This window comes from Macaca thibetana, chromosome 5 (assembly GCF_024542745.1).
Source record: "Macaca thibetana thibetana isolate TM-01 chromosome 5, ASM2454274v1, whole genome shotgun sequence".
Lineage (NCBI taxonomy): Eukaryota > Metazoa > Chordata > Mammalia > Primates > Cercopithecidae > Macaca > Macaca thibetana.
Genome location: NC_065582.1, coordinates 102,065,803 through 102,080,625, shown reverse-complemented (window position 1 = coordinate 102,080,625; position 14,823 = coordinate 102,065,803). Strand labels below are relative to the sequence as shown.

Genomic DNA, 14,823 nt, shown 5'->3' with positions numbered 1-14,823 from the left:
CATCTCCAAACTATTACAGAAAATAATGAGACAGATTCAGCAAGTCTAGACAAACAGGTAAGTCTTGAACCCTCCCTTAAAGCAGGGAAATTACATATATACACATTACATTAAAATGCAGTGTCACTAACATTTTGCAATTGGAGATTAAGTTATTTATACATTGTTTTAATTTCAAAAATCCCATAAAATCAGGAACTCTGACTCTCAAACTATGAAACTATGAAAGTATACACTTGTGGCCAGGCACGGTGGCTGACACCTGTAAACCCAACACTCTGGGAGGCCGAGGCAGGCGGATCAAGAGGTAAGGAGATCGAGACCATCCTGGCTAACACAGTGAAACCCCATCTCTACTAAAAAAAAAATACAAAAAATTAGCCTGGCATATTGGCGGGCGCCTGTAGTCCCAGCTACTCGGGAGGCTGAGGCAGGAGAATAGCGTGAACCTGGGAGGCGGAGTTTGCAGTGAGACGAGATCTCGCCACTGCACTCCAGCCTGGGCGTCAAAGCGAGACTCCATCACAAAAAAAAACAAAAAGTACACACTTGCTTCCCGACTGAAATAAATAAAAAATTCTCCAGCTAACCAGATGGATGTGGAGTGAGCTATAAGATCATACCAGCAGATTTGACCCTAGAATAGAGCTCAAGGCCCGATTTTCCATCCCTCGGTACAAATGTTATCCTTGTTTGCTGCCTTCCAATAATAATGAGTATTTATTGAGCACTATGTGCTGGGTGTTACACCTCATGCTTTTCTATATATTTTCTCTTTTCATTTACACTATAACTCTATGTGTGGGTATTATTTTCATTGTATAGATAAGGAAACTAAAGTACATAGAGACATGGGAGGTTGCATGAAGTCTCATGGATTCAGTCTCAGTTCTGTCTCCAAAGCCTTAAATGCAGAGGACCTTCAGTTTTCCACCAAGACATGTCAGATAGAGCTGAACAATTTGAAGTTCTATTTCCAGGTTCTCTACTGAAGGACCAATAATTTCTTTAAAGTTCAAAGGTCAAAGTTGGCCACTGAGCTCCACAGGCTCCACCACCACCAGTGGTTGGAATCCTTTATCTGCAGCTGAGGACATAAATACATCCGTAGGGAAGAATGGGCCTCTTGTATATATCAAAAGTTCTCAAATAAAGATAGTGGGAGGCCAGGCATAGTGGCCCACACTTGTAATCCCAGCACTTCGGAAGCCCTAGGTGGGAGGATCACTTGAGCCCAGGAGTTCAAGACCGGCCTGGGCAACATAGTGAGACCTCGTCTCTATAATAAAAAATAAAAAATTAACTGGGCATGATGGTGCCTGCCTGTAGTCCCAGCTGCGCTGCTCAGGAGGCTGAGGTGAGAGGATCACTTGACCCCAGAAGGCCAAGACTTCAGTGAGCCATGATTGTACCACTGCACTCCAGCCTGATGACAGAGTAAGACCCTGTCTCAAAAACAAAAACAAAAAAAAGAAAAGAGTTCCAAGGCGTCTGTGAGTCCGCGGAGTATACGCCATGAGCAAAGCTCACCCTCCCGAGTTGAAAAAATTTATGGACAAGAAGTTATCATTGAAATTAAATGGTGGCAGACATGTCCAAGGAATATTGCGGGGATTTGATCCCTTTATGAACCTTGTGATAGATGAATGTGTGGAGATGGCAACTAGTGGGCAACAGAACAATATTGGAATGGTGGTAATACGAGGAAATAGTATCATCATGTTAGAAGCCTTGGAACGAGTATAAATAATGGCTGTTCAGCAGAGAAACCCATGTCCTCTCTCCATAGGGAAATTAGGTCATATACATTTTCATATTAGACTTTTTGTTAAATAAACTTTTGTAATAGTCAAAAAAAAAAAAAAGAAAAGAAAGTGAGAGATGTCCTGATCGTATGTTGCATCAATAAATAGACACCTCTTTTCTTTCTTTCCCTCCTTCCTTCCTTCCTTCCTTCCTTCTTTCTTTCTTTTTTTTGTCTCAGTCTGTCACTTGCCCAGGCTGGAGTGCAGTAGTGTGATCTCAGCTCACAGCAACCTCTGCCTCCTGGGTCCAAGCGTTTCTCCTGCCTCAGTCTCCTGAGTAGCTGGGATTATAGGCACGCGTCACCACACCTGGCTAATTTCGTATTTTTAGTAGAGATTGGGTTTCGCCATGTTGTCCAGGCTGGCCTCAAGCTCCTGACCTCAAGTGATCTGCCCACCTCGGCCTCCCAAAATGCTGGGATTACAGGTGTGAGCCACCATGCCTGGCCTGGACCTCTTTCAAGGGGTAGTTTTTGTAATACACACAGGCAATCAGAAACTGTCATTCACTCATTCACTCATGTTTACTGAGTGCCTACCACTACCAGGCTGGCACTGCACATGCAAAGATGAACAAGCCTTCCAGGAGTTACAGACATAGTAGGTGGGGCAGACAAGTAGCCCAGCTATTGCAATGCTTTCCAACAGATTATAAGGAAGAGTTACATAATTCAAATTATAGGACAGACAGGAGAAACATCTCAGGGCAGTAGTTTCAGGAGAAACCAGGGTAGGGGAAGGGGGATATTTGGACATCATATTTTGCTTTGCTTTTCCTATAGTCACAAAACACTTAATATTTAACCTCAGATCCACTCCTAAGCATACACTCAAGGGAAATGAAAGCTGAGACTCAACAGCATTATTCACAATTGCCAAAAAGTGGAAACAATTCAATTGTCCATTGATGGATGAGTAGATAAAAAATGACATATATATATTAAAATATGTCATTATATATAGGGTTAGGGTTAGGCATACAGCTCCTAGAGCAGAGATTAAAACACAGACCCCAGGACACGATGTTCTTTTGCCTGCCTTGTATAATAATAATAGTTCATATCACATTTTATGCCAGGTGAGATTCTAAACACTTTAGATATATTAACTCATTCAATCCTCTCAACAGCTCATGATGTAGGAACGCTTCTCATTTTAGAAACGAGGAAAGTAAAGCATAGAGAATGTGCATAATCTGCCGAGAGGATCCAGTCAGTAAGTGACAGGTCTGCTTGCTGTTTCCAGAGCACTTAACTACTACACTGTACTGCCAGATCTTAATTTTCATGTCCTACCCTCAAAGGTAGGAATTCTGTCCATCTCTAGCAGGATATATTGGGGAAAAAATACCACCTATTCTTCACCCCTCCCTTATCTGAGTCTGCTGTAATGTGACTTGGAAGCTCAGCACATCAAGAGGCAAAATCTACTTTCCTAATCCATGAAGCTGGACTGGCCTTGCAATCTGCATTGGCCAATGGAATGTGGTGGAAGGATGAGGATCTGGTTTAAAGCCAACACTTCAAAAGACCTTTTCTGCTTTGCCTTTCTGAGAACCCTGCTGCTGCCATATGATTAGGTCTAGGCTCATCTACTAGAAAATGAGAGATCATGTAGTAAGAGAGCCCAGTTGTCCAGGTTGAAGCCACCTACATTAGTCCATTTTCACACTGCTGTAAAGAAATACCCAAGACAGGGTAATTTATAAAGGAAAGGGATTTGATTGACTCACAGTTCCACATGGCTGGGGAGGCCTCAGGAAACTTACAAATATGGCAGAAGGTGAAGGGGAAGCAAGGACCTTCTTCACAAGGCAGCAGGAGAGAGAAGAAGAACAAAGGAGGAACTTCCAAACACTCAGAAAACCATCACTCACTATCATGAGAACACCATGGGGGAAACCATCCCCATGATCCGATCACCTCCCTCCCTTGACATTCGGGGATTACAGGCCCCTCCCTCGACAAATAGGAATGGGGTGGGGACACAGAGCCAAACCATATCACCACCCGAGATAAGTTTACATTTAACCAACTCCCAAGTATGTAAAAGAACCCAGCCATGATCAGCCAAACTCGGCCCAGAGGCAGGATAATTTTTAAGGCTTTTCATACATGTCAGCCAACTGCTTTCTAGAATAGTTATAAGGAAGGACAACATCATGACTGGAGGAGACAGAATAAGGTCAGCTGGCATTGCAGACTGTGGAAACAACATGGGCAAAAGAAAGCTGGAAGAGTGTGGGATATGTTCAGAGAACTATAAGCAGCCCATGTTGACTAAAAACCATTGTTCTTAAGGTGGCTAGTGGAACAAAAGAACCTGGAGAAATAAAGTAGACCGGCTTAGTAGTTTCTACCAATTTAGTAGGTGTTGAGAAGACTTTGTATGTATAACATGTTTGTTTTCTCCTCACAGTACCATGCGAGTAATGTTGTGATTTCCAGTTACAGAGAAGAGGCCCAAGGTCAGGATTTGAATATAGGCAATCTGGTATCAGAGCCTGCCTTATCCACTTACTGCAAAGCCATAATGGAGAGATTAAAGGTGCAGAGAACAGCAGTTTCATTGCTGTGAAAATACAATTAGTCAAGAAAGAAATTGTGAGGGCCTGACCTGAGGAAGTTTTAGTGGAGACCGACAGGAAGCAAGAACTGTGAGCAACACAGCAAGAGGAGGGGCTACAGGGCTTGGCAGTGGATTGAGTGGCCATGGTGAGAAAGAGGGTAGTCACAGGGCAAGGCTAAGATGACAAGCCCAGGCAACTGCAAGAGGATGGGTGTCATCAATCATCTCATTTGCAGAACACACAAACCGGTTCAAACCAATGGATTCTGAAATGCCTGTGTGGGGTGAACACGTGGAGAAGTGCAAGTGCACTGCGTGAAGCTGGAGTGAAGGCATGAGAAACATGCTCAGGGTCATCCGCAGGGAGCTAAGTCTCCACTTCTTCATGTGTCAAATGAAGATGTGCTAAACGCTCTTGGATTTTATCCAGCATTAAAAGCAGATAAAACTCCTACCAATGATGATCCACTGAGTTTTGCTTAAAACTGATTTTTGTTGGTAATCAATTATGAAGAAATGTAATCACTTGGATATTGTTTCACACTGGACTGGATTTTCTCCTATTTGGCTTTCTACTGAAAACTGATTTTATTACTTTTGTACCTATAAACTTCCAAAAATCTAATATTTAGTTTTTGCTTTTTTTTTTTGAGTTTTGTTGGTAAGAATCAAAATCAAAATTTAGAAAGAAAAGAGGAAACATAGATAATATTTATTGCACAGCTACTATGTGCCTGGCACCCTGAATACACACACACAAACACACACACACGCAAGTATATATTTCCTCCATAAAATATAGTCTTGTGTCAGCCAGGTGCCGTGGCTCACGCCTGTAATCCCAACACTTCGGGAGGCCGAGACGAGAGGATCACCTGAGGTGAGCAGTTCGAGAATAGCCTGGCCAACATGGCGAAACCCCATCTCTACTAAAAATACAAAAAGCAGCCGGGCGTGGTGGCGGGTACCTGTATTCCCAGCTACTCAGGAGGCTGAGGCAGGAGAATCGCTTGAACCCAGGAGGTGGAGGTTGCAGTGAGCCAAGATCGCACCATTGCACTCCAGCCTGGGCAACAAGAGCGAAACACCACCCCAAACTATTATCTATATGTGTGTGTGTGAGTGTGTGTACATATATATACAGTCTTGTGAGAAACAGGTAAATTTAACCCCATTTTGCCAATGATGAGATAAGGCTTAGATAGGTTAAATAATTTGAACAAAGTTAAAGGCGAATTAAAGATAGAGTTGGCAAAAGAAAGTAAAATTAGCGTTATCTTTCACAGATTTCCTATACATTGGTGTTTTTATGACAACATTGACTAATAAGAGATTAAGGTAATAAATGTTCTCTTTCCCAGAACACAAGTGTTTGAGAAGATTTATGCTGCTACTCAAAACAGAAGATCTAGTTGTGTTGCTAAATGTCATGGGGGAAATGTACCTAAACTGCAGACTGATGTAAAACAGATGTGAATTCAAATCTGAGTTCTGCCATACTGGTTTGTAGCATTTGGCAAGCTACTTAACTAACCGGAATCACAATTTTCTCAGCTGTAAAATTCAGAATAATAAAAGGCCATTTACAAGGTTATTATGAGCCCCAAGAAGAAAATAAGCATGAAAGCATCTATCCCATGCCTATAGAGTACTTAATACATATTAGTTTCCTATTTCCTTCCAAAAACTTTTAGGTCCTGAAATTTATCTCTGATTTATGAACTTCATGCAAAGAATATCTATCATTTCCCAGTTAAACAGTCAACTTTATTGAATTTGAATTAGCAATGAATATTAAAGGCTTTTACCATCAAGGTAAAACACAAAATTCATCAAGTTATTTTTTTTTTCAAATCTCTCATAAGTGGGTAACCAATAACACCGCCATGTGAAAGTTAGTTCCTATTCTGCATGGTATGAGCCCATTAAAATTTATAGGTGAAATATGTACCATACGCTAAACATTCAGCACATGCGGGAAACTGGAAACCCATACCTGCAGCTGACTCTCACTGATGTCAGCTCCCAGCTCAGTCATTACCTCTTATTCATCCATTCACGGTAGAGTAAATCTCAACTAAATGGCATACACATGAAACAAAGACTTAAATTTATAAGCAGTTCTTCCCCAGGGCAGGAGGTGAAACGGTATGTTCACAAGTAAGCAAAGAGTCTCCAGAGACCATTGTTTCTAGTTCTTTTTCCAGTGCTGATTCCTCTACTCCTTCCTCAAATGCTCTTTTTTTCCCCCATCAAAACATGTAATCCAGAAAAGCGTGTGACTAATTCATCCTCATTAAAGTGTAAATAAAGGACAAGGCTTAATGTCTCCCAGAGGTATTTATCTACACCATAATTGGGAATAAGGTCACTGGCTTAAAGGGAAAGAATGTGAATCTAGTGATGATATTAACCATCTGCAAAGCAACAAGAAAGAACTGTTTTAGTCCTGAGAGCCTTTGCGTTGCTCCTGAAGTCAAATCAACAGGCCATCCCAGCACTTAAAGCTGGATACGGCCACCAGGTGCCCCTAAAGCTCCTTTATCCAGTCCTCTAAAGTGCTTCTTTCCTGAAGTAGGTGCTCAGGCATCACTGACTGGAGCTACGGGAGTCTCATTCTGACTATGCCACCACAGCCACGATGGCTGCTACCAAACCACAATCATTAGCTTCTTGGGATTCTTGGCTTAAGTCCTGGGAGTTGCTAAAGAGGCCAGTTGCTAAAGAGCTCAAGCTTAGGAAGGGCCACTGGGTGAGGTGGAGACCGGCCTCCACTATCACATAGGAAACATATCCCACTGCTCAGAACAGCCAATAAATCAAATGATGACCAGCAAAGTAAATTTTGAGCACTGAAAGTAAAGCCCACCCATGGCTGAACAAGTCTCTGTGATATTTGTAACATTACCCAGTAAAATCTCTACCAAAAGATTGGAAGAGTCTTTAACAGAGAGTGCCAGTTATTCCCCCCAGGCAGGATAAGAGGCAGACTACTAAGCTTCCCTGGGGTTACTTACCTGAGATCCATATCTCCATCAACCCAGAAGGTGAAAATGTTAGAGATGGTGCCCCCCGGGCAGCAGCCCATGATGAGAACAGCAATAGCTTGGACTGGCTTCAGAGAAAAGCTGATGGCCAGGAGATAAGCTGTGAAAGGCATGAGCCCAAACTGGCAGAGCAGTCCCACAGCAATGCCCCAGGGTCTCCTGATGTGCGACCACAGCTTCCGGATCTCCACGGAGCATCCCAGAGAGAACATAAGCAGCCCCATCATCACAGTGGACACCACTGTGAAAACGAGCTCCAAGTTTCCATGCACCTCCAGTCCCACTGGCAGCTCCTCCTCTGAACTGTTGGCAGGGCAGGCTGAGCTGCTGGAACAATTGACTCTCATGTCCTCATCTCCTTAAGGCAGCATTACAAATGAACACCGGCAACAATGGCTGGGCAGGTCTATCCTGCCACATTTTGTAATAGTGCAACGAAGTCACACGTGGAGAATCATTCCAATAACTGTTGGCCAGCAAGGTGATTCATCCTAATCTGATCAATTTTTTCACAAGTGGCATTATAAAAGTAATTATCACGGGCATGAAACACATAATAAACTGCGGTAAGTAAGGCTTTCCACTTCTGTTCTTACTCACCACTGAATATGTTTTTGAGATGAGACAAACAAACTTGTTGTCAAGTGGAGTGACCGGGCTATGTCATCAGCATCACATTGTGTCCCAGGAAAGCAGGGTGGATGCCAAGAAACAATTTCTCCAAATTCAGCTGGGATTTCAAAGAGCCAGGATGCATAGACAGAAAGGATAACTCCGGAAAAAACAACAAAGCCACACCTCGTACCATTAGCAAAGCATGTCTGTTGGAAACATTAGAGCAAAAAAAAAAAAAAAAAAAAAAAAAAGCCAGTGGAGGAAATGTCAGGAGGGACTATGAATAATTTCAGGAAAACTTCAGAGTTTGTCACAGTTTTTCTTCTATTTCTATTAGAATCTGTGTCTAAAGTCAATAATTAAACATCTGCAAGAATAATATGGTATTAGGCACCTAATTAGGCCTTATGAAACATGTGAAAACCAATTCCTTCACCCAAAATAATTCAAGGGAGCTGTCACTTGCTTTTGGAGATAAGAGTCTACTTGGAGATACATACTCCTAGGCCTCCTAGGGACATCTGGGAATCCTGCAAGGGGATGTGGTAAAGAGCTTGGTCTGCAATGGAGATGGGGTCTGAGGACAGCCTCTGACCACAGTGTCCAGGGCCCCTCTGTGCGTTCTAAGCAGGCACTGCTGGCAAAACCAGACAAGGACTGTATGGTTCTGTGAAACTAAACCTCCAAAAAAGCAGGTGCCACACCCTTTCTCACAGCAGAAAGTTTATTTGTGGGGCACAGGCTAGTAACAAGGCACACTTCATAAACGCCTCTACCTGTCTCAAGAGGGATAGGATACTAGCTAGGCATTGTTTATTCTTGGATGAGCAAATTCTTTTCCATGACAGAATGCTCAGGACATGCTGACTGTATAAAAACACAAGTTGGATTCAAATGTGAAGTAAATTCTAACTATTTGAAAAAAGAATAAACTGCCTTTGGCAAACAAACCCTGAAAGCAGCTCTGGCCATCTAACCTCCCTGGAGGTTGCGTATAAGGGGTCAGCACAGGGCGTATTTACGCAGAGCCCTGCAGAGAATGGACACTGAGGAATGGGAAAGGTCTCTGGAAGGCAAGGTGTTCCCAGCTTGAATGATGCAGAGGTGTGGTCAGGCTGAGAAGGAAGGGAGGAGGGAGACAGCTAACATTTTCTGAGCACTTCTCAGGGGTGACAGAGGTGGTGATACGGTTTGGCTGTGTTCCCCTGCACCCAAATCTCATCTTGAATTATAGCTCCCATAATTCCCACGTGTCATGGGAGGAACCTGCTGGAAGGTCACTGAATCAAGGGGGTGGGTGTTTCCCATGCTGTTCTCATGATAGTGAGTAAGTCTCTTAAGTTCTGATGGTTTGATAAAGAGGAGTTCCCCTACACATGCTCTTGCCTTTTCTGCCACCATGTAAGACGTGTCTTGCTTCCCCTTTGCCCTCCGCCGTGATTGTGAGGCCTCCCCAGTCATGTAGAACTGTGAGTCAATTAAACCTTTTTCCCTTATAAATTACCCAGTCTTGGGTATGTCTTACTTCACAGCATAAAAACAGACTAATACAGGTGGGGTAGGTGCTTTACACATATGTGGCTATGTCTGATGAAACAGAATTTTATTTACTTATTTAGTAAGAGAAGGTGTCAGGGGTGTCTGTCTACATAATGTCCAAAAGCCCCTTAGTCAACCTTCTTTTTTTTTTTGACACGGCTGGAGTGCAGTGGTGCGATCTCGGCTCACTGCAAGCTCTGCCTCCTGGGTTCATGCCGTTCTCCCGCCTCAGCCTCCCAAGTAGCTGGGACTACAGGCACCCACCACCACATCCAGCTAATTTTTGGTATTTTTAGTAGAGACGGGGTTTCACCGTGTTAGCCAGGATAGTCTCGATCTCCTGACTTCACAATCCGCCCACCTCAGCCTTCCAAAGTATCAACCTTCTTTGTTCCCAGGAAGAATCACTTGAATGGCCCTTTTTAGTTATACAAATTTAAGGTTTGTATAAGCACCTCCATTCCTGATGAGGATGGTATAAGCACCCCCATTCCTGATGAGGTGGTGTGACAGTAACTTTTGTGATTGCTGGGTACTCAGTGCTGATAGATGGGAGGGGGCTAAATATGCATAGCAGCCTTAAGGAGCCTCCTGGGGGAGGGAGAAAGGTGACCTTGGCCGCTCCTCTTTTAAAATGTAGTGTTGGCCAGGCACGGTGGCTCACGCCTGTAATCCCAGCACTTTGGGAGGCCGAGGCAGGCAGATCACGAGGTCAGGAAATCGAGACCATCCTGGCTAACACGGTGAAACCCTGTCTCTACTAAAAATACAAAAATTTAGCCACGCATGGTGGCGGGCGCCTGTAGTCCCAGCTACTCGGGAGGCTGACGCAGCAGAATGGCGTGAACCCAGGAGGCAGAGCTTGCAGTGAGCGGAGATCGTGCCACTGCACTCCAGCCTGGCCGCCTGGGTGACAGAGCAAGACTCCGTCTCAAAAAAAAAAAAAAAAAAAAAAAAAGGCGTGGTGTTATCAGAATTTCTCAGAAGAATTAGGATGTTTCCAACTGAGGTCAGCTGGTTCTAATATGCACCAGGAAAGACAGGGGTTTCTTGCCTGATGACAGGTTCCTCTGTGTCCAGTCACCCCAGACAGATGCCACAGGACACAATGACTAAGTATACGGATGTGACCTGAAGAGAAGTCATCTTGAGAGCCCAGGCTTGGACACCGCCATGTTGTGTGCGAGGACTAGACCAGAAGGGACATGGTGGCAATGGATAAAGGCCCACTGGACTGGGTGGGGCCAATCCATCAAAAGGTCCCAACAGAAACAACAGCAGTGATCCCAGGGCCTACCATCAGGCTGGCCAGGCTTTTCCAAGTTTCTCCCCAGCTGGAGATGGGAAGGAGATTTCCTTGGGAAGAGTAAGGTTCTCGGTCAATTTGTAAAGAAGATTTCAAATACAGGATCGCAGACTTCTTGCCCTTATTGGCAAGTGGAGATTCAAATGATTAATTAGAAAATTTTAAAAAGCATGACCAACTTTACATCCCAAACCAGTGAGGCAGATCATGAGATCCCACTTAATCCTCACATTTATTCTAGGAAGTAACAAAGGCCCATTGGGGCCATATTATTTGTCCAAGATTATTAAGCAGGTAGATTATAACATTGGGATTTAAATCTCAATCTAATTCTCCACCTGTCCTTGCTTCCTTCCCTGGAGCACACTGAAGTGGAAGCAATGAAAAGCAGTCAATAGCAAGACCATGCGGAAAAGACTGGCAACCACTTAGGCATAGCTCATAGCCAAACACCACTATTTGGCTTAAGGATGGAGAAATAAACTAATCCCTAATCTCTAATATTATCTTCTATTCTCACACACTTAAAAGGCATCACATATGTTTAATATGCATTCACCTTCATTTTGAGATCCAGTTTTACAAATCACAGGAAGTATTTCATGTACTTGCAGCCTCTGCAAGTAGAATTTGGGGTGAACAATACTCCTCAGGAAAACCAACAGAAAAGGTTAGGAATGTAAAGTCTGAGGGGAAAGTGCCAAAAGAAAAGGTAACCAGACTTGGCTGTGGAACTGTTTCCCACGCTCTGAAAGGTAGCACAGGGGAAAACTTCTAGAAGCTTGAAGGACCGAAAAATCCTACAGGTTCAAAAAGAGTTTACATAAATTCATGAGAGATAAATCTAAAACAGATATAAAGGAAATTGGCAGTAATGGAAAAAGTAGACTATCTACTCAGACATGACACAAGGTAAAAAGCCAAATTCAGTATTTTTCTTAAACTCAACAATAAAAACACTATCACTTCCCAGAAAAAAAAAAACAAAAAAACACAAAATACTTGAAAAAAAAGTGATCAACATCTTCTTTGGTTGTAAAATCCCTTCCAAAACTCATGTTGACATTTAATTGCCATTTTAACAGTGTTGAGAAGTGGGCCCTTTAAGAGGTAATCAGGTCATGAGGGCTCTGGATAGATCAATGCTGTTATCGAGGGGAGAATGGGTTCGTCAGAGTGGGAATGCCATGTGATGCCTTCTGACATGTTATGATGCAGCAAGAAGGCCCTGGCCAGATGTGACCCTTTGGGAAGCCCATGATTTTGGGTTTCCCAGCCTCCAGAACCATGAACCAAATAAATCTCTTTTCTTTATAAATTACTTTATCCATGATACTCTGTTATAGCAGCAGAAAACAGCCAGGCGTGGTGGCTCACACCTGTAATCCCAGCACTTTAGGAGGCTGAGGCAGAAGGATCACCTGAGGTCAGGAGTTCAAGACCAGCCTGACCAACATGGTGAAACCCTGTCTCCACTAAAAATACAAGGGCATGGTGAGCAGGGCATGGTGGCGGGTACCTGTATTCCCAGTTACTCAGGAGGCTGATTCAGGAGAATCACATGAACCTGGGAGTCGGAAGTTGCAGTGAGCTGAGATCATGCCATTCCACTCCAGCCTGGGCAACAGAGTAAGACTCCATCTCAAAAAAAAAAAAAAAAAAAAAAAAAAAAAAAAAAAAAAAAAACAAGAAAAGAAAAGAAAAAGAAAAAGAAAAAAAAAGAAAAAAAGAAAAGGAATTAGAACAACATTACCACTAGTTTTTTTAGTTTTTTTGTTTTTTTGAGACAGGCTCTCATTCTGTCACCCAGGCTGGAGTACAGTGGTGCTATTATGGCTCATTGAAGCATTGACCTCTGGAGCTTAGGTGATCTTCCCACCTCAGCTCCCAAGTAGCTGGGACCACAGGCGCACACTACCATGCCTGGCTAATTTTTATATTTTTTGTAGAGATGGGATTTCTCCATGTTGCCCAGGCTGGTTTTGAACTTCTGGGCTTAAGCAATCCGCCCACCTCGGCCTCCCAAAGTGCTGGGACTGCAGGTGTAAGCCACTGCACCTCGCCATCACTACTAATTTTTTGTTTAAGTTCAGTGAAATAAGATAACATGTTTTGCATAACAAGAATAAACAATTTTAAGGTGAATAGCCCCAGCTTGTAAGAGTTGAGTGAAAGACACATTCTCATATACTGCTGGTGGGAAAGAAAATTCATATAACCTTTCTGGGTAAAGTCTGGCAATATGTACTAAGAGCCTTTGTTTATCAAGAAGATGTTTTAATAAACAAACTTCATTATTGGCAATGATTTATTATTTCTTTTCACTCTGTTGCCAGGCTGGAGTGCAGTGGCACGATCTCGGCTCACTGCAACCTCCGCCTCCTGGGTTCAAGTGATTCTCCTGCCTCAGCCTCCTGAGTAGCTGGGACTACAGGCGCCACCACGCCCAGCTAATTTTTTTGTATTTTTAGTCGAGTTTTTTTGTATTTTTAGTAGAGTTTCACCATGTTGGCCAGATGGTCTCCATCAAGAGTCTCCATCTCTTGACCTCGTGATCTGCCTACCTTGGCCTCCCAAAGTGCTGTGATTACAAGTGTGACCCACCACACCCAGCCAAGATTTATTATTTCTTTGGGGCAGATGTTCCTATTTATAACAGTATCGTTATTTATAAATGCATTCCTATTTATAACAGCGTATTTATAAAAGCAGAAAACTGGGACAACTTAAATGTCCAAAGAGAGACTGATTAAGTAAATTATAGTACAACCATACAATGAGGTGATATGGAGCTTTTTTTAATGTAAGCAGGAGAGGTACAGTGGCTCACTCCTGTAACCCCAGCACTTTGGGAGGCTGAGGTGGGAGGATCACTTGAGCCCAGGGGTTCGAGACCAGTCTGAGCAACATAGTGAGACTCCATCTCTATTTAAAAATTTTTTTTAATTAGCCAGTCCTGGTGGTGTGCACCTGTAGTCCCAGCTACTCAGGAGGCTAAGGGGGGAGAATCACTTGAGCTTGGGAGGTCTAAGCTACACTGAGCCATGATCACACCACTACACTCCAGCCTGGGTGACAGACTGAGATCCTGCCTCAAAAAATAAAAATTAAAAAATTTTTTAAAAAGTAAACCTTTTAACAAGGAGAAATGCTTATAAGATTAAACATGATCATTTTTTCTTATTGATAGGCAAACAGAATGTTCCTAGCCATGTTAGAATAATAAGCAACTAAATGGAGAAACTCCAAAGTTTTCATAATGATGGCTGCTGCATGCTAAATTAGCGATGCTTTGATCTTCTTTATATTTTTTGTACTATCTGCTATCTTTGAAAAGGCTGGCAATTACCATTTTTATAATTGAGAAAAAAAGGAACTGAAGGAAAAGGAATAAAAATAGAGGGAGTCGTGGTTATTTCCAGTAACTCCTACAGGCTGATAACATCCTGATAACTCTATAAGGAGCTGGACTGTTGAGATAACTCAATTGTCTTTGTTCTTAGATTTTACAAGGGAGCCTAATAAATACCAAAGCTTCCAGTAAGAGATGCCTGCAGAAAATGAAATGCAAGGACATGAGGAGAACGGACAGGCCAAGTCAGGACCTAGAGGCCAAGTCAGGACCTAGAGAAGGGTGGTAGATGGGACTGCAAAGTGTTTAGCCTGAAACAGCACCTGCTCCACCTTCAGGATAAAATGACCAGAAGGTAAAACAAAGCATCTTGCCAGCAAAACTAACTGGAAAGACTTGTTTACCCTGCACTGGTAGCATTCTATTTATAGTAATATTTGTGGTCCTATTCCCAACAACCTTTTCTGACCGCAGCTCATCAGATCAGATGTTACTAAGTTTATAACCATAAATTCTCATTGCCTATTTAAATCCTAGAATTATTAGAAGAAAATGTATTACAATTTGTAATAAATGAGATTAATGGGTTTT

The 14,823-nt window shown here is 42.8% G+C and overlaps 3 protein-coding genes across 4 annotated transcripts in view; 1 reads left to right on the top strand and 2 right to left on the bottom strand.

Moving 5' to 3' along the window:
* The window catches only part of SLC10A6 (solute carrier family 10 member 6), a 35,929-nt gene extending 27,737 nt beyond the window's left edge, over positions 1 to 8,192 (bottom strand). Inside the window, exon 1 of the mRNA XM_050790484.1 lies at positions 7,391 to 8,192. Within this exon, the coding sequence (XP_050646441.1) occupies positions 7,391 to 7,767 (377 nt within the window). The 5' untranslated portion in view covers positions 7,768 to 8,192. The remainder of the gene's footprint in view (positions 1 to 7,390) is intronic.
* Positions 1,471 to 1,868, top strand: LOC126954715 (small nuclear ribonucleoprotein G). The gene has a single exon (XM_050790518.1). It carries the CDS (start codon positions 1,516 to 1,518, stop codon positions 1,744 to 1,746), a length of 231 nt encoding a protein of 76 aa, XP_050646475.1. The 5' UTR covers positions 1,471 to 1,515; the 3' UTR covers positions 1,747 to 1,868.
* A 4,214-nt stretch (positions 8,193 to 12,406) lies between the features above and the next one.
* The window catches only part of C5H4orf36 (chromosome 5 C4orf36 homolog), a 29,055-nt gene continuing 26,638 nt past the window's right edge, over positions 12,407 to 14,823 (bottom strand). For both annotated transcript variants that reach the window (XM_050790513.1, XM_050790512.1), the window contains exon 5: positions 12,407 to 12,521. The gene's annotated coding sequence lies outside the window, so the exon portion shown is untranslated. The remainder of the gene's footprint in view (positions 12,522 to 14,823) is intronic.

Excerpts from the sequence above, each read along its gene's own strand:
- LOC126954715 (XM_050790518.1), top strand. The coding sequence starts at position 1,516 with ATGAGCAAAGCTCACCCTCCCGAGTTGAAAAAATTTATGGACAAGAAG.